The sequence below is a fragment of the Saccopteryx bilineata genome, chromosome 4 (assembly GCF_036850765.1).
Source record: "Saccopteryx bilineata isolate mSacBil1 chromosome 4, mSacBil1_pri_phased_curated, whole genome shotgun sequence".
Lineage (NCBI taxonomy): Eukaryota > Metazoa > Chordata > Mammalia > Chiroptera > Emballonuridae > Saccopteryx > Saccopteryx bilineata.
Genome location: NC_089493.1, coordinates 24,425,015 through 24,447,179, shown reverse-complemented (window position 1 = coordinate 24,447,179; position 22,165 = coordinate 24,425,015). Strand labels below are relative to the sequence as shown.

The 22,165-nt window shown below is 43.2% G+C and overlaps 2 protein-coding genes across 2 annotated transcripts in view; both read right to left on the bottom strand.

Moving 5' to 3' along the window:
* Positions 1–1,412, bottom strand: part of ISM2 (isthmin 2) — a 34,235-nt gene extending 32,823 nt beyond the window's left edge. The window contains exon 1 of the mRNA XM_066276670.1: positions 1,396–1,412. Within this exon, the coding sequence (XP_066132767.1) occupies positions 1,396–1,412 (17 nt within the window). The remainder of the gene's footprint in view (positions 1–1,395) is intronic.
* SPTLC2 (serine palmitoyltransferase long chain base subunit 2) overlaps positions 829–22,165 on the bottom strand; it is a 105,005-nt gene continuing 83,668 nt past the window's right edge. The window contains exons 10-12 of the mRNA XM_066278315.1: positions 9,819–9,954; positions 7,690–7,819; positions 829–2,342 (exon numbers count right to left, since the gene is read on the bottom strand). Coding sequence (XP_066134412.1) covers positions 2,223–2,342; positions 7,690–7,819; positions 9,819–9,954 — 386 coding nt within the window. The 3' untranslated portion in view covers positions 829–2,222. The remainder of the gene's footprint in view (positions 2,343–7,689; positions 7,820–9,818; positions 9,955–22,165) is intronic.

Genomic DNA, 22,165 nt, shown 5'->3' with positions numbered 1-22,165 from the left:
ATTTTTGAAATGCCCACAGTACTGATATTTTATATTGCAGTGAATTCACACAAGCCAAAATAAAAAGACTAGCTGGTAAGTCCATTGCTTAATGTTTGTGACTTTTGCAAACCCTACCATTACATAGTAACTGCAGGGCAAAAGCCATCTGGTACTCCGGTGGGGCTCTGTGCTGAGGAGCTAGTGCAGGAAACGGTAGCAATGCACTTGACCTTATAGGATTAGTTACCTGGTTACCACGATTTCTTTCTTACTGCAACTTGCACATGTGAAGTATGGTCCCTGCATTATCTGCTGGGTTCTTTTATTCACCCTTTGCTATTCTTTAAAAAGTAAAATGGAACCTTGGAATATTTTAAAGGCTTAAAAGTTCTCAGATGCTGAGAGTGACCAAAGATAACTTACGACATGAAAACAAAACTTCACAAACAATAATATTGTTTATATCCTCCACTACATGGGACTGGTACAAACACAGCACAGTGGATGATAAGATGCCCAAGACAGTCTGGGCTGAGAATTCTGACCAGTAAAAGGAGTAGTTTCAAAAACAGATGTGCAAAAATGCTTTGACAGAATTCTTTTCCATTCTGTTCCCAATCCTTTCCTGTAATACCTGATGGCTACGGAGACAAGCTGATCTTGCGTATACAGTCAAGAGTTCTTTTCACCTAAGCTTTGGTTAACAGAAAATAGAAATAGGAAGTTTAACACGGTGCTGTTCAGATTTGTTCTTTGGTCAAGCAGTATAAAGCTCTCGGAAAGAAGTCCCCTTTCCTTGGGATGAAAACAAGACTCAAGATAGAGGATCCCAGTTTGGCAAAGAGATAAAGGTTCAGAATTTCTTTAATTAAAAGAAAGAAAGAAAGGGGGGGAAAAAAGAAGAGAACTGAAGGCAAGGGAGATCTTAAACCCCCAATGTCAGGTTAGAATTGTTTTAGGACATCAAAAATAAAGAGAACTAGCACTCAAACAATAACATCTAAATGGGTCAGCTTCTAAAAAGGGTAAGTTAATAACCTTAATCCTTAAACAGAAACATGACAAGTGATTTCTGAGCAGAGGATTTACCAATTTCCTTTATCAGTTTAAATCCTAATCTGGACCCAGACCCAGGCAGAGGCTGTCATAATTTTGAAAAGCAGAAAGCAATTAAGAAGCAAACCACAGATGTTCTCTGAAAACAGTCTTCTCCGTGCTGCTCCTGCCCTCACCCAGCAGGAGGGCACGTTCCCTCCACGAGCAGCTTCATACACAAAACTGAAGTGTGAGTCAGCTTGACCACAGAGCTCTGATCAGGGTGGGATGTAGTTGCTGTTAACACAATTTAACTGTCCTAAATAGGGGCGAGGCTGTTAGGTTAGAGCTTGGGAAGAATCCAGAAATTGGACATACCCTTCGACAGTGACCATCATGAAAGAAATATTTGATGGTGAAGAAGAAATCCTATTCCTCCCAGAAAATGGAACAAGACCAAGCCGTGGGAGGCTCCAGACCGGGGTAGTTACACCACGAGGGGGAACTTCAGTTAGTGCTTACTGTTTCTCTTAAAGGGCTAACCTTAATATAAACGGAGAACACTTTGGTTGATTCCTCGACAGGTTAAAGAAGGAATCCAAGGCTGGCGACCTCCGAGACGGGGAGTGGAAGTAAGTGGAAGGCACTTGCTCCCTAGGGAGGTGGGCCAGGTGCGTCTCGAGGCTGTGGCGCCGGGGCCAGCAGAGCTGTGGACGGGCCCATGCCTGCGGGCTGCCTGGGGGAGTCTCGAGGCTGTGGCGCCGGGGCCAGCAGAGCTGTGGACGGGCCCATGTCTGCGGGCTGCCTGGGGGAGTCTCGAGGCTGTGGCGCCGGGGCCAGCAGAGCTGTGGACGGGCCCATGTCTGCGGGCTGCCTGGGGGAGGGTCATGGCCCGCGTGGCTAGCAGACAGGCTGGGCTCAGTGTGAGTTCACAAGTAGAATAGTTATAAAATAAAACATTTCTTTAATGGACAAAAAAGCAAAGTGAGTCACCTTTTTTAAAAGGTGAAATGTAGCAAAGGAAGATCTGAAGCATTTTTTTAACTATTTACAAAATGCCATTTAGAGTGCAGGTGACCACCGTCAACAGTGGAGGAAACGTCTTCACATGTGACGGCCACAGAAATGTGGTTCCTGGAACTGGCTCAGAAAGGCCACACACTGTCCTGGGCGAGGGAGTTTCTTTAAGGGAGCACCAAAAAGGCTCAGTCTTCTGTTTCTTCATATGTAGTCTCATCAAACGGCCTGTCCAGCAGAGGTACCAACCGATGACGGGAATACTTCAGCTGCAATAGGTCCCCGACTTCATCTATCTCCTTTAAAGCCTGGAAAAAAGGTGCGACAGACAGAGGTGAGTCAGAGCCAGTGGGACACAGGCATGCTGGTGCTTTATTTTTCTAAAAACAATCACAGTGGGTTACCCTCTGGCGGGACCCTTCGTGCCTAGCACAGCTGCTCTGAGTGGACTCCAGTACAGCTGCCGAAAGAGCTGCTTTCTGAGCAAGGACGTCAGACTGACCGCGAACAAAGGGCTGTGAAGAGCCGGTATGCTGGATCAAGGGTATAGTTCATCAAAGCACGTCATGCTTGGCAGCAAGAGGAACATGTACCCTGGCCTGCACTTGCCAGGCTGGCCACAATTTGTCATCCCTGCTTTTCTGCTTCAGTACTTGCTCTTTCCATGATCACACTTTAGGAAACGGATGAGAAGTCTGCACTGAGATGCTTCCTAGATGCCAGATGGACACAGTCCCCAGAGTGGACTGCTGCACAGACTCAGGAGGGAAGAGGGAGCCAGGAGGAGGAGACTGTGAGTAATGGATGGGCTGCAGGGAGGGAGCAGCAAGGAAAGGACAGAGCCAGGGGTCTAATCTCTCCATCCTAACCTGGAAAGACCTTCTCGCCCTGGCCAGATAGCTCGGTTGGCTAGAGCATCGTGCCAGAGCACGGAGGCTGCTGGTTCGCTCTCTGGTCAAGGGACATATAGGAACAGATCAATGTTCCTGTCCTGTCTCTCTCTCTCTCTCCCCCTTCCTCTTTCTCTAAAATCAGTAAAATAAACATTTTTTAAAAAAAGAGATAGATCATCTCTACCTTGTCTTCCCATCAAAACTCTGATATTTTTAGTATAAACTTTGTTTGCTATAAAATTAGCCCTTTACTTTTCAAAGAAAAAATGTTTCTTATAAAAACTCAAACACTAAACCTAGTTATGATACACAGTGTCTTCCTGATTGCTGCACCAGTCCTACTTGGTAGAGGCAATCCGAGCATGGTTTCTGATATGTACTAAATAAATAAATAAGTAGTTCTTGACCTGTAACACACCTACAGTGAAGTATGAGTCACAGTCTGCTCTCCGTGTTAACCTTTCCAAAGGGCAGCAGACACAGAGTCGGTGTCGAGGCTTTCAACATAGGAAAAAGACACGTATTCAGAATTTCTCAGAAAAAAAAAGGAAAGATAGGAGAACTCTAAGCCTTAGATACCTTTTGGAAATCCAAGGAAGACACCAAAACTGTTTGAATACTAGGTTCTGAGGCTTCCTAATAAAGCAGCTAGCGCACATCAAAGAATGCCTTTTCCATTCACGGCAGCTCTCCAGCCCTGTTATCCCTCTCCAGACACCTGTGGATGTGACCCAGCGGGTCTAGAAACAAGTCTGGGGAGAAGGAGCCCTGGCTTTGGAGACAGTGGCTCTACCTATACTGCTACCTCGTTAGACAGGAAAACAGTAAGGAGGAAAGCAGAAGCCCTGTAACTCTCCAAATTCCCATCACAGCACAGAAATCTGTCCACTCTTATGGTTGTAATTCCATATGGTAATGTACACCTTTTCAGAAAAAGAAATCAGCTCATTAGTAAAAAGACACATGTCCCTCTTCTTACCTTTTTAAGTGAATTTATTGGGGTGATACTGGTTAACAAAATTATATAGGTTTCAGCTGCTCAAACTTGTACTTAATTTTTATTTTTTAATTTTAATTTTATTTTTTAGAGACAGACAGGAAGGGAGAGATGAGAAGCATCAACCCATAGTTGTGTCACTTTAGTTGTTCACTGATTGCTTTTCATATGTGCCTTGACTGGGGGGGTGGGCTGGGGGGTGCAGGGGGCAGAAAGGAGGGTGCTCAAGCCAAACTAATTACCTCTTGCTCAAGCCAGTGACCTTGGACTCAAGACAGCAAGTGATCTTGGGATCATGTTGATGATCCCATGCTCAAGCCAGAGGAGCCCACACTCAGTCAATGAACTCGGAGGTTTGAACCTGGGACCTCAGCATTCCAGGTCCCAGGCCGATGCTCTATCTACTGAGCACCACAGTTAGGCCCTGTTCTTAACATTCATTCATTCATTCGAGAGGGAGAGAGGGAGAGAGGGAGAGAGGGAGAGAGAGAGAGAGGGAGAGAGGGAGAGGGAGAGGGAGAGAAAGGGACAGATAGGAATGAAGCGAGATAAAAAGCATCAACTCGTAGCTGCGGCACTCCAGTGTTTGGTTGCTTCTCATATGTGCCTTGACCCAGGGGCTCCAGCTGAGCCAGTGACCTTGGACTTCAAGCCAGCAACCATGGGGTCATGTCAATGACCCCATGCTCAAGCTGGTGAGCCCAAGCTCAAGCCAGTGACCTAGCGGTTTCAAACCTGGGTCCTCAGCATCCCAGGTTGACATTGTATCCCCTGTGCTACCACCTGGTCAGGCTGTCCTTAACTTTTAAAAATCAGTGTTTGTAGAGAAGAAAAAAAAATCAATTAAATTGTATTCCCTATTTATTCTTGCATAAGATAAAATATTCTTTACTCTAAATGTGAAAAATATAAGCAAACAGGGGCTGACCTTCAATATGCTATCAGAACAGTGGGACCTCTGAGAAGAGGTTTAATTGAAAGCTCCACATGGAAACAATTTACGGCTGAATCTCAGCTGGGAGAACCCATTAGCCATTTGTGCTCCTGACCTCTGATATAGGATTCATTAATTTAAAACAACACACAACTTACGAAGATCACAGAGTAAAGGACATTTATGAACTCTGACTTCAGAAGAACTTATTTTTTCATCAACATAAAAAAGAAAATGAATAGAGACAGAAATAAACCCATTGTAGCCCAAAAGAATCTAGATAACATTTCCTCTGATCCCATACCAAATATTTCAGATGAGTAAGTTTTATTTACATAAAAATAAAATTTAACTAGAAACTGCTGGCCATTATATGGAGTTACCTGGTTAGACTAGAAATAAGAAACCAGGACCAGGACCACCATTTCTTGACAGCTACACTGAACCTCTGGATCACAGGGTAAGATGGGGTTCTTAGGGAAAAGTGTTAAGTGGAGGGTTGAGTGTGGTCCTTTAGTAAAAGAGTATTTTAGGACAGCTGAGCCCTTGAGCCAACAGTCCTGCCCTTCTCATTTTTAAAAATAACACTTTAATGAGATACAATTCATACACCACAAAATTCACCTTTTTAAAGTGTACAAGTCAATGCTTCTCAGGATTGTAGAACTATCTACTTTTAAGGTATAGCACCTCTAAAAAGAAACCCCATACTCATATCAATCAATCCTCATCCCTCTCTCCCCAAGCTCTGATAACCACCTATCTACTTTCTGGTACTAGGAGTCTGCCTAGTTGTTGACAACCGAAATCTGCTTAGATACCTGGTTACATCTACATTGTTTCATGAATCTGTACAGTTCTCAGCAGTCAAAGCTGTTGTTAGAAAGAAGACATAATGTATTCCTATAGCCACTGCTTATCACACACAGATTTTTTTTTTTTTTTTTTGTATTTTTCTGAAGCTGGAAACGGGGAGAGACAGTCAGACAGACTCCCGCATGCGCCCGACCGGGATCCACCCGGCACGCCCACCAGGGGCAACGCTCTGCCCCTCCGGGGCGTCGCTCAGTCGCGACCAGAGCCACTCTAACGCCTGGGGCAGAGGCCAAGGAGCCATCCCCAGCGCCTGGGCCATCCTTGCTCCAATGGAGCCTTGGTTGCGGGAGGGGAAGAGAGAGACAGAGAGGAAGGAGGGGGTGGGGGTGGAGAAGCAAATGGGCGCTTCCCCTATGTGCCCTGGCCGGGAATCGAACCTGGGTCCCCCGCACGCCAGGCCGATGCTCTACCGCTGAGCCAACTGGCCAGGGCCCAGATTTTTTTTTTTTTTTTGAGACTGACAGGTAAGAGGAAGGAAGATAAGAAGCATCAACCTTCAGTTGCATCACTTTAGCTGTTCACTGATTACTTTTCATATGTGGACCAGGAGCTTCCAGCCGAGCCAGTGACCCCTTGCTCAAGCCAGCGACCATGGGATCGTGTCTATAATCCCACGCTCAAGCCAGCAACCTCATACTCATGCTGGTGAGCCTGTACTCAAGCCAGATGAGTCTGGCCAGTGACCTTGGGGTTTTGAACCTGGAACTCAGTGTCCCAGGTCAATGCTCTATCCACTGAGCCACCACCAGAGGCAGGCTCACACACTAATATTTTTTCAAAGGCATGTTAAAACTCCTAAACATCCAAATAAAGTAGAATGGGTGAAAAGCTGGTACCACTGGGTTAAAATAAAAAAGCCAATGCAGAAATCCACCAGTAAGACTTTTGAGAAATGGGAAAATCTATTGAAAAAAACATCTGAAAGGCATAATCAAAAAATTTTAAAAAGGAGAGCTGTATGCTTTCCCTTCTGGGAGCATGCGCACTACTTTCTCCCCCACAGGTGTGCACTCCCAAACTCCACGGCTCCCGGGAGACCTGCAACCTGGGAGCAACGGCAGCGGCAGCTCGTCCCATCTCCCCCCGAACCTGCCTCCAAGACTCCCTCTCTCTGACTTTCCAGTGCAGGGCAGGCTCCTTTCTTTCCCATAAGGTTCTAGAGAGTCCAACAGTATCTCCTAGGCCTTTCTGCTGCTGCTTCTGGCCTAAGCCCTTCCTGTTTCATTGTCTCCAGCTTTAATACACATACCCTCAAAAAAATAAGCTAGTATTGATAAACTGATTTCAATGTCACAGAGCTCAAACGTGACTAAGAATATATTTGTAGAACTAGGAAAAAAAATCAATCCTCAGCTGTTTGGAAATATAAAATGTCAATTATAATGATTCTTTAGGATCAGTAGCTCTCCAATGAACTTTATGCAAATAGTTTTAAAGACTTATAAACTCCCAGAAAGCAATACTTATTTAAAGGGGAAAGCAGGGTTCCAAGGAAACATCGAGCCAGAGGGTTGGGAAACACCCCTGAGCAGGGTTCCTCGAAGGGGAGGGGAAGAGTGAGGAGTGAGCAGGGCAGAGGAAGAGAAGGCTCAAGAGAGAAACCTACAGACTGAAAAACATGCAAGAAAGTCTACAGTAGAAACGGCTAGGATAGAAGGAGAACTGTGCAGGTGCAGTGACCATAATGAGGGATAGTGGAACAAGATGAAGCCGGAAAATTCCCCTGAGCCCTGACGATCGCACAGGGTCTGGTGGGGGACGCTAACAGCTTTGCTTTTCTTCTTCTTCTTCTTTTTGGTAACTAATAATGTTTAAACAGCATTGTATATTCCCTCTATAAACACATATCTTAGGTGCTCAAAGAACATGAGGGTCAACAGATGATTAATTTCATCGGATCATCAGGCCTTCTTAGTGTAAAGTATATTTATATCAAGGTTAATGTGTCTACTTACAGTATCAAGAATGTCTTTGGTATGAGCTGCTGACAGGCAAAACCGGGCTCTGGACTCAATAATTGGGGTGGCAGGAAAGCCCACCACAACCACTCCGACGTTCCTCTTGAGCATCTCCCGTCCAAAGGCACTGCCGAGGAGAACGAGGGAAAGAAACCAACAAGAGTCATAAAGCACACAGTACAAAGGGCTTGCAGTGCTGAGTGATCTCAACTCCTGAGTGACAGGCACCGGAGACTTCTACTAGGAATTTCCTCTAACTCCCTTAAAGTTAAAACGGACAGTTCACAAAGACTTCTTTTATTCACTCTTGAAGTGGTTGTCTCCCAAATGGTTTCCTTCACAAGGTGCAAGAATACAGTTGGCAGAGATCAATTTTTAATAGGGCTTGCCTAAAGTAATTTGCAATTGTGGTCTCAAAGTGTCCCAGACATGTAACAGTGGTTCAGAGGCTTCAAAATGAGCTCGAGTTGAAAACCTGGTCCTTGAGATGTTAGGCTTGGCGGCTGAGAACATTCTGCAGACTGTGAGCACGCAGAGGCTCTTTCGCACCCCAGACATCTCTCTTCCGCGGAGTGGCCAGCCAGACTGACCCCGTACCGGGCACTGCTCTGACTGACTCGGGCCTCAAGCTGCCTTTGGATTTCAGGTTTCCTTGTGTTTGTGAAGCCAGCACATCACACCCAGGCTTCAGCTGCTGGAGCACCCGGTTCTCGGCTAACCCTCCACCCCAAGGCAAATTAGTGGCATGTGACTTTACTTTGCTACTGTATCTTGTCTCAGTAACAGTTCTAACTTTTATGTACATTTTGTTACATTTACTCTTTTCTTTGTTACATGTTTGTCTTTTCTGCTTTTGACTTACCTTATTCCTTTTTGACTTTTCCCATAGCTGTTTGAAAAATTTAAAATCTCACACGTTTTAGTTACATTAGTAACTAAAGACATCAGCACCGGCTTTTCCCACGCCCTCCGGTCCCAGTACATCGTCTCTGATGTACTCGCTGCACCACACAAGGGGCCTGCGTGCCTGCACCTTCAGCTCAGGCTCCCGAACTGCCCAGGCTTTCTTCCAATTCTGCCCCAGCCCCTCTATGGGAATCTGAATTTTCCCTCTCATTCAAGTTATTTTTATCTTATATTTTTCTCTGATTCACTTTAACAAACGTTTACTGAGTGGTCTTTGGAAACCAGGGACTGTGGTGGGCACTGGGGATTCAAAGATGAATTAAAATACTTGTTTCTTAATGACTTCAATTAAACCTTAATATATTTTATATTTAAGATCCAGTCAAAACTTGCAAATCCGAATTATTTTATATCTCCAGTGAAATTTTGTATGTAATTATGTTGCAAATAATTTTTCTAGTTCACTTCATATTTGCTTTTCAAATGGCTTCTGGTTTTGTTATACACTGGAAGCTTTTCCGGGACAAGACTTTGCATTATATATGCCATGCTCAAGTCAAATTAGCTGGTGCAATCCGCCCATCTGATAACTGCAACAGCATGCCCTGCCCTCACAGCTCACTAGCCTTGGGCACTACACTTCAGCTCCACTGAACTCCTCGCTATTCTTCTGTAGGCCAAGCATGTTCCTGCCTTACGGCCTTTGCACAAACACTTCTTTCTCCAAGTGGCTAACTCTCTCAGCTCCTTTTAAGTTCAGGTGTCATCTTCCCTTCCCACTGCGGCTCACCCTGACCACCCCATTTCATACTGTCAACCGCCCATGCAAAGGACACACTCAGTCCCCCCATATCTGCTATTTCCCAGAGCACTAAACACATTCTAACATATGACATAATTTACTTATTTACTGCATTTGTCTGACTCTTGCCTCACTAGAACGTAAGTTCTGTGGGAGAGAGATTTTTATTTGGGGGTTTTGTTTGCTGGTTTATCTCAATCCCACTAGGAGAGTGCATTAGCTCAAATGTTTGTTTAATGAAAGATGAACAAGTGAACATGTTTTACAAATTGGAACCGACTAACCTATGGCACATCTAGCAAATAAAGGTCAACATAATGATGCCGAGACAGTTTTCCCTGACAAAATCAATAACTTCAGCCACACAGCACGGAAACCTTAAGTCTAGAGACCAGGCTGTACCTGCAGCAGAACGTACCCGATTTTGGCCGGCATGTAGAGCATCAAAGGCACCACCGGAGAATCCTCATTTCCATAGATGATGAAGCCCATCTCCTTCAGACGTCTCCGGAAGTACCTGGTGTTCTCAGCTAGCTGCTGTATACACTCTTTGCCTGGAAACACATGGGGAAGAAACAAGAGAATACTAAGAAAAAAAACTAAGAAAGACAGCAATCTCCTCTATCTCCATTCTATTAATTAGTCCTACGGTTTGTTTCTTCACTTCCAATATAGATATTCTTGCACAGCAAGCTGTATGAAACATAAACACATCTTGCTTTGTATTCTGTTATCCTGGGTGTTGACAGCAGATTTCATAATGTACAATATGTACAACTAATATTTCCACTGCACTTGAACGTCCTCAAACACTTCCATCAATACCATCTCATTTAACACTCTACCATCCTTTTACAGTAGACGAGATATTAATTTTCCACTTTCATTTTATAGCTCAGAAGACACTCACAAAACGTGAACTGTTCTGCAGTCACATAGTAATAAGTGGCACAGTTGAGACTAGAATTTCAGTCCCTCAACTTCCAATATTCATTTCAATTAACTGTGCTGTTAATAAATTGTACATACAACCAGAGATAGAGCCATTTAGAGCCCTCAATTTTCATCTTAAAAGTTTGATTTTATAGTACTTTCCCTAAAACTCCTACCAGATAGCAATGGCATGTCCATGATAATGGCCGTATTTTTAATCCCACCGTGTTCATCTTCCCTATAACACACATGGATGAAAACACACATTTCTCTAAGTGCTTGGCCCATTTCTGACATTATGGCCGGTCAACCTGGGAGGAGATTGTTCTGTAACGGAGAGCAAGGCTTAAGCGCAAAAGATCGGCTCACAGAAGACTAAGAACTGTTTCATGGTCTTTACCACGAATACTCACAGGTAATAAAGGTTGCAGTCATTTCCTCATATATATTAGAAAGCCAGCAAATTAATATTTAAAGAAACACAAACATCATACTGTTCAAAAGAGAAATCAATCAACCAAAAATACAGATAACTTACACATTTCCTTAGAATTAGAATAGTAACATATCCATTACTCTAGGTAAGTTTGCTGTAGATAATCCCAAATTAATACTCTTTATGTAAATAATTTCAGGTTGACCAGAGAATAACACTCAAGTTTAGATTAGCTTAGTGTGAACTCTGAAGAAATCACTTAAATTATGACATACATATTACAAATGAAAAGCAGACATTTCAAGTGAGTTATATTTAAGTATGTTGAGAAATGATGAGCTATGTACCCTACTTCTCCCTGAGAAACAGCAATATATGCTTACTCTGCATTTAGAAGAGAATTCTACTTCCAGCCATGATAGCATACCAGTGACCAGATTACCTTCCTGTTATAGACAACGACAAAATGGACCAAGTCCATATAACAACTGTGTTACGGCACCGGGCCACAGGCAGTGCAGGACTGTGCTGCTAGAGCCGGCTAACAAGGTGAGCCTGTGGCGAGTCCTAGTACTGCCCAGAGCAAGTCCCAGGCTGCTGCACAGGGAGGGGAGACTAGTCTGGTCAGTTGAGGACACTAGAGGCAGAGCTGGAGAGGCTAAGGTGACTAAAATTTGTTGGGCAGAAAACAGGAGAGAATGGCGGTGCAAAGAGAGAATTCGGGGATCTGCAGAGGGGTCCCCTTGAGCCTTTGGCAGAGTGCTGATCTGCAGAACTACAAGAAGAAACCGTCAGAGGCTGGGGAAAGACCCACCAGTAGGCAGCAGACTGAATAATTCCCAGCGTTCATACAGAGTTGGCAAAAGTTTATATTTTCACCCACCAAAATGCAAAAACCTCAGAAGGGTATCCCACTAGTAATGGCGTTAAATCAGTCCAACATGAAAAAGTTGCTCTGGACACACTCTAACAAGTCTTAAAAGCAAGTCTCAAAAGGATCCAACTGATTCCAAGAACAAAGTCTAAATTTATCAAAAGGAATTCAACAAAACACAGCACCCAATAATGTAATATTCATTAAACATTCCAGGCATTCAAACCACTCGGAGAAAAGTCAATCAATAGAAATACACCAGAAATAACAGAATATTAGATGAGGATGTAAAAATGCTATTAAAAATGTGCTCTTGGGGTGGCTCTGTGGAGCCCCCGTCTCAGGAGCTAAAAATAGCTCATTTGAGAGCATGGCCCCACATGGGGGTTGCCAGATGGATCCCAGTGCATGCGGTAGTCTATCTATCTCCCTTCCTTTCACTTGGAAAAGAAAAAAAAGTGCTCCTGCCTGGTTTGTGGTGGCGCAGTGGATAGAGAGCCAACTTGGAATGCTGAGGTCACTGATTCGAAACCCCTGTATTGCTCATTCAAGGCACATACAACAACCAACCAATGAACAACTAAAGTGAAGCAACTACTCATTCCCTGTACCCCCCATAAAATCAATAATTTTTTTTTTTTTGTATTTTTCTGAAGCTGGAAACAGGGAGAGACAGTCAGACAGACTCCTGCATGCACCCGACCGGGATCCACCCGGCATGCCCACCAGGGGGTGATACTCTGCCCATCTGGGACATTGCTCTGTTGCGACCAGAGCCATTCTAGCGCCTGAGGCAGAAGCCACGGAGCCATCCTCAGCGCCTGGGCCATCTCTGCTTGAATGGAGCCTCAGCTGCGGGAGGGGAAGACAGAGACAGAGAGGAAGCAGGGGGGGAGGGGGGGAGAAGCAGATGGGCGCTTCTCCTGTGTGCCCTGGCCGGGAATTGAACCCGGGACTCCCGCACACCAGGCCAACGCTCTACCACTGAGCCAACCAGCCAGGGCCTCAATAAAATTTTTCAAAAAAATGCTTATACATTCAGAAAGGTAGAGAAAACATAATAGAGAAAGAAAACATATAAAAAGAAACAATTGATATATACAATTAAAATTGGTAGATTTTATTGTATGTAAATATCTCATTAAAGATGGTTTCTAAAACATTCAGCGAACATTTGCATATTAGTGTACATTAATTTTCTCTGCACTTATTTTTCAACTTTCTATTTCCTTATCATGAACCAAATACCTTCTATTTAAAAATTCCAAGATAGGTCCTGGCCGGTTGGCTCAGTGGTAGAGCGTTGGCCTGGCATGCGGGAGTCCCGGGTTCAATCCCTGGCCAGAGCACACAGGAAAAGCGCCCATCTGCTTCTCCACCCCTCCCCCTCTCCTTCCTCTCTGTCTCTCTCTTCTCCTCCTGCAGCCAGGGCTCCATTGGAGCAAAGTTGGCCCGGGCACTGAGGATGGCTCTGTGGCCTCTGCCTCAGGTGCTAGAATGGCTCTGGTTGCAGCAGAGCGACGCCCCAGATGGGCAGAGCATCGCCCTCTGGTAGACGTGCCGGGTGGATCCCAGTTGGGCGCATGCAGGAGTCTATCTGACTGCCTCCCCGTTTCAAACTTCAGAAAAATACAATCAATCAATCAATCAATAAATAGAAACAAAAATTCCAAGATATTTATTCCAAGAATATCAAGAAAAATTATCAAAAAAGAGGAAATGTTAAGAGATTTAGACCTTAACTGTTTCAACTAATTGCTACATTATTTTAAACAAGTTTTCTTTTCCAAAGCAAGTGGAAATCTCATTCTCACTATTCATCACCATCTGTTCCCTGATGGGAAGAATCCCAAAAGAAAATACATCTAAAGTAACACCAGAAGATACTGGGAACAGGCATTTAAAACCCCCAACTTGTATGTCCTTATTGCTGAACAGTATTCCTTTGTAAAGATACACCACAATTTGTTTTTTCTTCATATGTTAATGAACATCAGAGTTGAGATTATCTACCTTCATTTTGGCAGCTATAAATTCAGACTAAATATAATTCTCTCCCTATGAGAACACCAATTCAAAAAGATATACATACCCATATATATATATGCAGGATTCTTTATTTATTTTATTTTATTTTATTTTTTTTGATATTTTTCCAAAGCTGGAAACAGGGAGAGACAGACAGACTCCTGCATGCGCCCGACTGGGATCCACCCGGCACGCTCACCAGGGGCGACGCTCTGCCCACCAGGGGGCGATGCTCTGCCCCTCCGGGGCGTCACTCTGCCACGACCAGAGCCACTCTAGCGCCTGGGGCAGAGGCCAAGGAGCCATCCCCAGCGCCCGGGCCATCTTTGCTCCAATGGAGCCTCGGGTGCGGGAGGGGAAGAGAGAGACAGAGAGAAAAGGGGGGGTGGAAAAGCAAATGGGCCCTTCTCCTATGTGCCCTGGCCGGGAATCGAACCTGGGTCCCCCGCACGCCAGGCTGACGCCAGGATTCTTTACAATAGAAAACATACAGAAGCAACGTAAGTGTCCATCAATGAATGCACGGAGAAAGATATGGTGTGTGTACACACATATACACACACACACACACACACACACACACACACACATACAGAGGAATACTACTCAGTCATAAAAAATATGAAAAATTAGCATTTGTGACAACACTGGATTGATCTTGAGGATATTATGCTAAGTAAAATAAAGAAAATAGTAACAAATAAATAAACATAAAATAAAAACAAACTCATAGAAACAGACAACATAAAGGTGGTGAGAGGCAGGAGGAAGAGAAGATGAAATGGATAAAGGAGGTCAAATATATGGTAATGGGTAGAAACTAGACTTTTGTGCTGAGCAGAAAATAAAGTATATAGATATCAAATTATAATGTTTATATCTGAAATTTATGTTATTAACTGATGTTACTTCAATAAAAAAATAAGCTTTAGAAAGTTTAGCCTTGTTAAGAAAATACACTTGTCTGACCTATGGTGGTGCAGTAGATAAAAGCATATATCTGGAACACAAGTCCCTGGTTCAAACGCCTGGGCTTGCCCAGTCAAGGCACATACAGGAGACAACTACAAGTTGATACTTCCTGCTCCTCCCTCCTCCTTTCTCTCTCTCTCTAAAATGAAATCTTAAAAAAAAAAACAAAACCCAAACCCCCCCCACTCTTATTTATTTAAGCGAGAGAGACAGACAAGAAGAAAACATCAGGGGCTGGGGAAAGACAGAGACAGACAGGGACAGACAGGAAGGGAGATGACAAACATCAACTTTTAGTTTTATCACTTTAGTTGTTCATTAATTGCTTTCTCATACGTGTCTTGACTGGGGGCTCGAACTGAGCCAGTGATCCCTTGCTCAAGCCAGCGACCTTTGGGCTTAAGTGAGTAACATGGGGTCATGTCTATGATCCCATGCTCAAGACCATGATCCCACACTCCAGCCGGCGACCTCAGAATTTTGAACCTGGGTCCTCAAAGAAAATATTAGCTTTTAAAAGGTCTTGATCCTTTCCTCAAAGAACACAGACGTTAACTTAAGAGGTCAGCATTCTTCGCTACTTTTCAAACATAAATCTTTACTTTTAAGTGTGATAAAAAGCATAAAAGCAATTTGAAGAAAAGCTCTGTTGATTTTTCTTGAACTTTACAAATGAATCTCACTCTGTGGTGGCCCTTTTAGATTTCATCAATATGTTTCGTCAGAATAAAAACATTTTAAGAATCTCTTCTATAAAAATCCATAGTTTGGCATGAGAGAGAAAAGTAAACATGTGTAATTTATCAGACAATGCAGCAGATATCTTCAATAGGTCATTTTCAGTCCTCAACTTCTTTGAAATAAACATGCTTAGAAAGGAAGAGATGAATATGAAGTTATCAATAGGTTGTGATGGAATCATTACATAATTTTTTTTTTTTTTTTTTTGATATTTTTCCAGAGCTGGAAACGGGGAGAGACAGTCAGACAGACTCCCGCATGCGCCCGACCAGGATCCACCCGGCACGCCCACCAGGGGCGATGCTCTGCCCCTCCGGGGCGTCGCTCTGCCGTGACCAGAGCCACTCTAGCGCCTGGGGCAGAGGCCAAGGAGCCATCCCCAGCGCCCGGGCCATCTTTGCTCCAATGGAGCCTCGGCTGCGGGAGGGGAAGAGAGAGACAGAGAGGAAGGAGGGGGTGGGGGTGGAGAAGCAAATGGGCGCTTCTCCTATGTGCCCTGGCCGGGAATCGAACCCGGGTCCCCCGCACGCCAGGCCAGTGCTCTACCGTTGAGCCAACCGGCCAGGGCCTACATAAAATTATTTTAAAGAAACAGAAAGTCTAAAAAGAGTGGAGGACCGAGACGGAAAAGGCAACACAATTACAAACATGATATACTGATAACTTTAAATAACTTTTACAAAGTAGAATTAGATTTAGAGACTATATTTAATATCCACTGCCAAATAGATTTTGAAGTTGTGCCAACTGCATTTCAGCCTTTTTCTTTTATCTATCTATCTATCTATCTATCTAGTGAGAAGAGGGGAGATAGTGAGACAGACTACCACATGGTCCCCAACCAGGATCCACCCAGCAACCCTGTCTTAGGCCGATGCTCAAGTACCAAGCTATTTTTAGTGCCTGAGGCCGAAGTGCTTGAACCAATCAAGTCTCTGACTGTGGGAGGGAAAGAGTGAGAAAAGGGTGGGGGCAGAAGTAGATGGTTGCTTCTCCTGTGTGCCCTGACTGGGGATCAAACCAGGGATGTCTATATACCAGGCTGATGCTCTATCTACTGAGCCACCAGCCAGGGCCTTAGCCTTCAATTTTTTTTATTTTTTTGTATTTTTCTTAAGTGAGAAGCAGGGAGGCAGAGATACAGATGCTTGCATGTGCCTGACCAGGATTGACCTGGCAAGCCCACAAGGGAGCGATGCTCTGCTATTCTGGGGCTGTTGCTCTGTTGCAACTGGAGCCATTTTAGAGCCTGAGGCAAGGCCATGGTGACATCCTCAGCACCCAGGGCCAACTTGCTCCATTAAAGTCTTGTCTGCAGGAAGAGAGGAGAAAGAGAGATAGAGAAGGGAGAGGGGGAGAGGTGGAGAAGCAGGTAGCTGCTTCCCCTGTGTACCCTGACTGGGAATCAAAACAGGGACATCTACACACCGGGCCGACACTACCACTGAGCCAACCAGCCAAAGCTCAGCCATTATTAAGAGAAATATTTTAATCATCTTAATGCAGAATCCTCAGGATTTTCAGCCATGTAGTTGTTTTTTTTTTAATTTATTCATTTTTAGAGAGGAGAGAGAGAGGGAGAGAGACAGAGGGAGAGAAGGGGGGAGGAGCTAGAAGCATCAACTCCCATATGTGCCTTGACCAGGCAAGCCCAGGGTTTCAAACGGGCGACCTCAGCATTTCCAGGTCGACGCTTTATCCACTGTGCCACCACAGGTCAGGCTCAGCCATGCAGTTTTAAGGTTTGAAGAAACTACTGTATTATTACTCAAATAAAATTCCATAACTCCTCCCAGGCAGGTATCAATTAGAACAGCTAGTGTTCTATTAGCTCTCAGGACTGGTACAAAGTAAGAAAAACAAAAGGCACCATTTTCCCTTAAATGGCATTAGTGCTATCTACTCAGAACTTATGCTTCAAAGAATATAGCATGTACTCAACCTGCTTAAATATATAGCAATACTGTACAATTTTCAAGTTAGCTGATGGGCTTTAATATAAAATGACACAATCAACAAAATGTGTTTGAGTCTGCAACTTGAAAAATAACATTTACAGTGTTAACTGAAATCTTTCAAAATAAAGGACAGAAATATAAATGATGCTCGGCCGCAGTTGCTCCCCTAACTCACACTATACTTCATTACACAGCTCCTAGTCTTCTTAGATTTCCTGGACACGCTGATACAATCTGCCTTCCTGGGAAAAACAAATTACTGCTACTCTCCACACTTATTTTTTCCAGTTAATTCTAATTGGCTGCAAAAACCTGAAACCAAAGCACTTCTCTCCCCTCCTCCCTTTCTTCTTAAAGGTCATAATCTTAAAGCAGATAAGGGTTTTTTCAATTTAGGGTCACCCTCATAGAACAGATAGCCCCCAAAGTAGTTTCAGTTAGTCTTCAGCATATTAAATGCTGGCTCAAAGGATAAAATATAAAAAAATACTATTCATCACCGTGTTCTAATTTATACTATCAAAAGTACTCTATAATAGATATTTCACATATCACTTTACTTTAATACTTTGTTTAACTGTCAATCATTTACATTAATCATCTGTCCAAGGTCTTGTTTTTATTATTTGGAAAGCTACTTTTTCTAATATATTTTACTCTGGTTGATGATATTACAGAGAAAAAAGGAACATGTTTTACTTCTGTGGTTTTTCTCTTCAAAACCATTAAAAAAAACCCAGACTCAGCCTTCCTAGCTGAGTTGTTCAGTGGGTGGAGCGCCACTCAAGCACGCCAAGGTTGCAGGGTTGATCCCCGGTCAGGGCACATACAAGAAGCAACCAACTAGTGCAGTTAAATGGAACAACCAAGGGGAACAACAGGTTAATGTTTCTTTCTCTCTCTGTGTCTCTCAAATCCAATCAATGGAACAAAAAAATTTTTAGTGCACAAAAACAAAATAAGCCCAGACAGCCTCAGTGTTTACTGTGCCTATGTTAAGAATGTGTCTCCAAGGATATTTATTTATTTTAATTTTTTTTTAATTTATTCATTTTTAGAAAGGAGAGAAAGAGAGAGAAAAGGGAGGAACAGGAAGCATCAACTTCCATATGTGCCTTGACCAGACAAGCCCAGGGCCTCGAACCCACGACCTCAGCGTTTCCAGGTTGACGCTTTATCCACTATGCCACCACATCTCTCCGTTTCTGTCTGTCTGTCCCTGTCTATCCCTCTCACTGACTATCTCTCTGTCTCTGTAAAAATAAATAAATAAATAAATAAATAATAATAATAATAAATGAGACGTGCTTGTTGCAAGATAGTTTTAAAAAAAATTAAAGGCCTGACCAGGCGGTGGTGCAGTGGATAGAGCGTCGGACTGGGATGCGGAAGGACCCAGGTTCGAGACCCTGGGGTCGCCAGCTTGAGCGCGGGCTCATCTGGTGTCAGTCAGCAAAAAAAAAAGCTCACCAGCTTGGATCCAAGGTCACTGACTCCAGCAAGGGGTTACTCAGTCTGCTGGAGGCCCATGGTCAAGGCACATACGAGAAAGCAATCACTGAACAACTAAGCTGTCGCAACGAAAAACTGATGATTGATGCTTCTCATCTCTCCGTTCCTGTCTCTCTGTCCCTATCTATTCCTCTCTCTGATTCTCGCGCTATCTCTGAAATAAATAAATATTAAAAAAAAAAAAATTAAAGGCAAGAGAAGTGAAGGCAAAGATAAATGAATGGGACTACATCAGAGTAAAAAGTTTTTGCACAGCCAAGAGAAACTGACAACAAAATAAACAGACAGCCAACTAAATGGGAAATGATATTTTCAAACAACAGCTCAGATAAGGGCCTAATATCCAAAATATACAAAAAACTCATAAAACTCAACAATTAATAAACAAACAATCCAATAAAAAAATGGGAAGAGGACATGAACAGACACTTCTCCCAGGAAGAAATACAAATGGCCAACAGATATATGAAAAGATGCTCATCTTCTTTAGTTATTAGAGAAATGCAAATCAAAACTGCAATGAGATACCACCTCACACCTGTTAGATTAACTATTATCAACAAGACAGGTAATAGCAAATGTTGGAGAGGCTGTGGAGAAAAAGGAACCCTCATTCACTGTTGGTGGGAATGTAAAGTAGTACAACCATTATGGAAGAAAGTATGGTGGTTCCTCAAAAAACTGAAAATAGAACTACCTTATGACCCAGCAATCCCTCTACTGGGTATATACCCCAAAAACTCAGAAACATTGATATGTAAAGACACATGCAGCCCCATGTTCATTGCAGTATTGTTCACAGTGGCCAAGACATGGAAACAACCAAAAAGCCCTTCAGTAGAAGACTGGATAAAGAAGATGTGGCACATATACACTATGGAATACTACTCAGCCATAAGAAATAATGACATCGGATCGTTTACAACAAAATGGTGGGATCTTGATAACATTATACGGAGTGAAATAAGAAAATCAGAAAAAACCAAGAACTACATGATTCCATACATTGGTGAGACATAAAAACAAGACTAAGAGACATGGACAAAAGTGTGGTGGTTGCCGGGAGTGGGCGTGGGAGGGGAGAGAGGGAGGGGGAGGGGCACAAAGAAAACTAGATAGAAGGTGACGGAGGACAATCTGACTTTGGGTGATGGGTATGCAACATAATTGAATGACAAGATAAACTGGACATGTTTTCTTTGAATATATGTACCCTGATTTATTATATGTCACCCCATTAACATTAACAAAAACTTATTTGTTAAAAAAAAAATTAAAAGAGGTGAAACTGAGCAGAAGGGGTATACAGAGAGTTTAAGAAAGGCTGGACTGTACCAAGGCTTAAGATGTTCTTAAACTAAACAGACCTTACGTAAACAGAATATTCCTTACATGTGCAAGCATATCCTTTAATAGTGAGAATTGCTGGGATTCCTAATTCCACTTAATCAGGAAATCAGAGTTACAAAAATAACTTTTACTTCTTCTCATGAAAGGGGAAGTGGGTTGACAAGTGAACACTTAGATTTGATACTAGCAGTAATATATATATATATATATATATATATATATATATATATATATATATTTTCTGAGGTCTCGGGTTTTCAGGAGCCCAGAGGAAACCAATTAATTTCTAAATCCCCATTATAACTGCTATCTAGTTATTAAAACATAAATATGCACATCTACATAAAAATTTGTTCCATATTTTTACTCCATATTAATGAAGTATTTCATCAAAGTCAATACTGTCAATTAAAGAAAAAGAGCTCATCTTTGAAACAGATGACAATCTTGTTAATAAGTTCCTCAAATAAGAGTTAAAAAAACTGCACATTACGTTTCTACAGGCTTTATGATTTCTTAGAGAAGCTTAAAAACACATACTAGCCTGACCAGGCGGTGGCGCAGTGGATAGAGCGTCGGACTGGGATGCAGAGGATCCGGGTTCGAGACCCCGAGGTCGCCAGCTTGAGTGTGAGCTCATCTGGTTTGAGGAAAAGCCCACCAGCTTGAACCCAAGGTCGCTGGCTCCAGCAAGGGGTTACTTGGTCTGCTGAAGGCCCGCGGTCAAGGCACATATGAGAAAGCAATCAATGAACAACTAAGGTGTTTCAACGCGCAGTGAAAAACTAATGATTGATGCTTCTCATCTCTCTCCGTTCCTGTCTGTCTGTCTGTGTCTATCCCTCTCTCTGACTCACTATCTGTCTCTGTAAAAAAACAAACAAAAAAACCCCCCAAACACATACTAAAGAAGTCAAATTTGGGAGCTACTAAGATTTTTGAAACCTCAAGGAAGCCTATTTTTAAAATATAAATCTATTTTTATTTTATTTGTTTATTTATTTATTTTTCTGAAGTTGGAAACGGGGAGGCAGTCAGAATCCTGCATGTGTCCGACTGGGAGCCACCTGGCATGCCCACCAGGGAGCGATGCTCTGCACATCTGGGGCCAACATTGCTCTGTTGCGACCAGAGCCACTCTAGCACCTGAGGCAGAGGCCATGGAGCCAATCTCAGAGCCTGGGCCAACTTTGCTCCAGTGCAGCCTTGGCTGCGGGAGGGGAAGAGAGAGACAGAGAGGAAGGAGAGGGGAAGGGGTAGAGAAGCAGATGGGCGCCTCTCCTATGTGCCCTGGCCGGGAATTGAACCCGGGACTCCTGCATGCCAGGCCGATGCTCTACCACTGAGCCAACTGGCCAGGGCTAAAATAGAAATCTATTTTTAAAAACACCCAGAAATCTGGTACACAAAAATAATTAAATAATGAAAATTTCATTTATTTCATATATATCTGCTAGAGATACAAAAGATACAAAAGCGGTATTAAAGGTCATTACACCAAAGGCACGAATCTCACCGGGAAGACTACACAGAAAGGGGAAGATGTATTGTGTGCTAGGCAAGCAGACATCAAACAAATATATGCTGAGCACCCACCCACTGTGTGTCAGACACAGCTTATTTTATACTGAATAAAAGAGACAAAAACTGACCTGGCCAGATAGCTCAGTTGGTTAGAGCACTGTCCTGAAATGCAGAGGTTGCCCGGTTTGATCCATGGGATCAAGTCCATATAGGAACAGACTGATGTTCCTGTCTCTCTCCCTTCCTCTCTCTCTCAAATCAATAAAGAAAAATTAAAATAAATAAATAACAGCAACAAAAGCCCCTGCCTGTAGTAGAGCCCACTCCCCAGTGTGGGAGATGGACAACAAAAGATAAATGCCTCACTCAAGTGGCATGTGAGTAAGGACTCAAGAGAGCCAAACGCTACCTCCACAAAGCGCCAAGGCTGGAAGCAA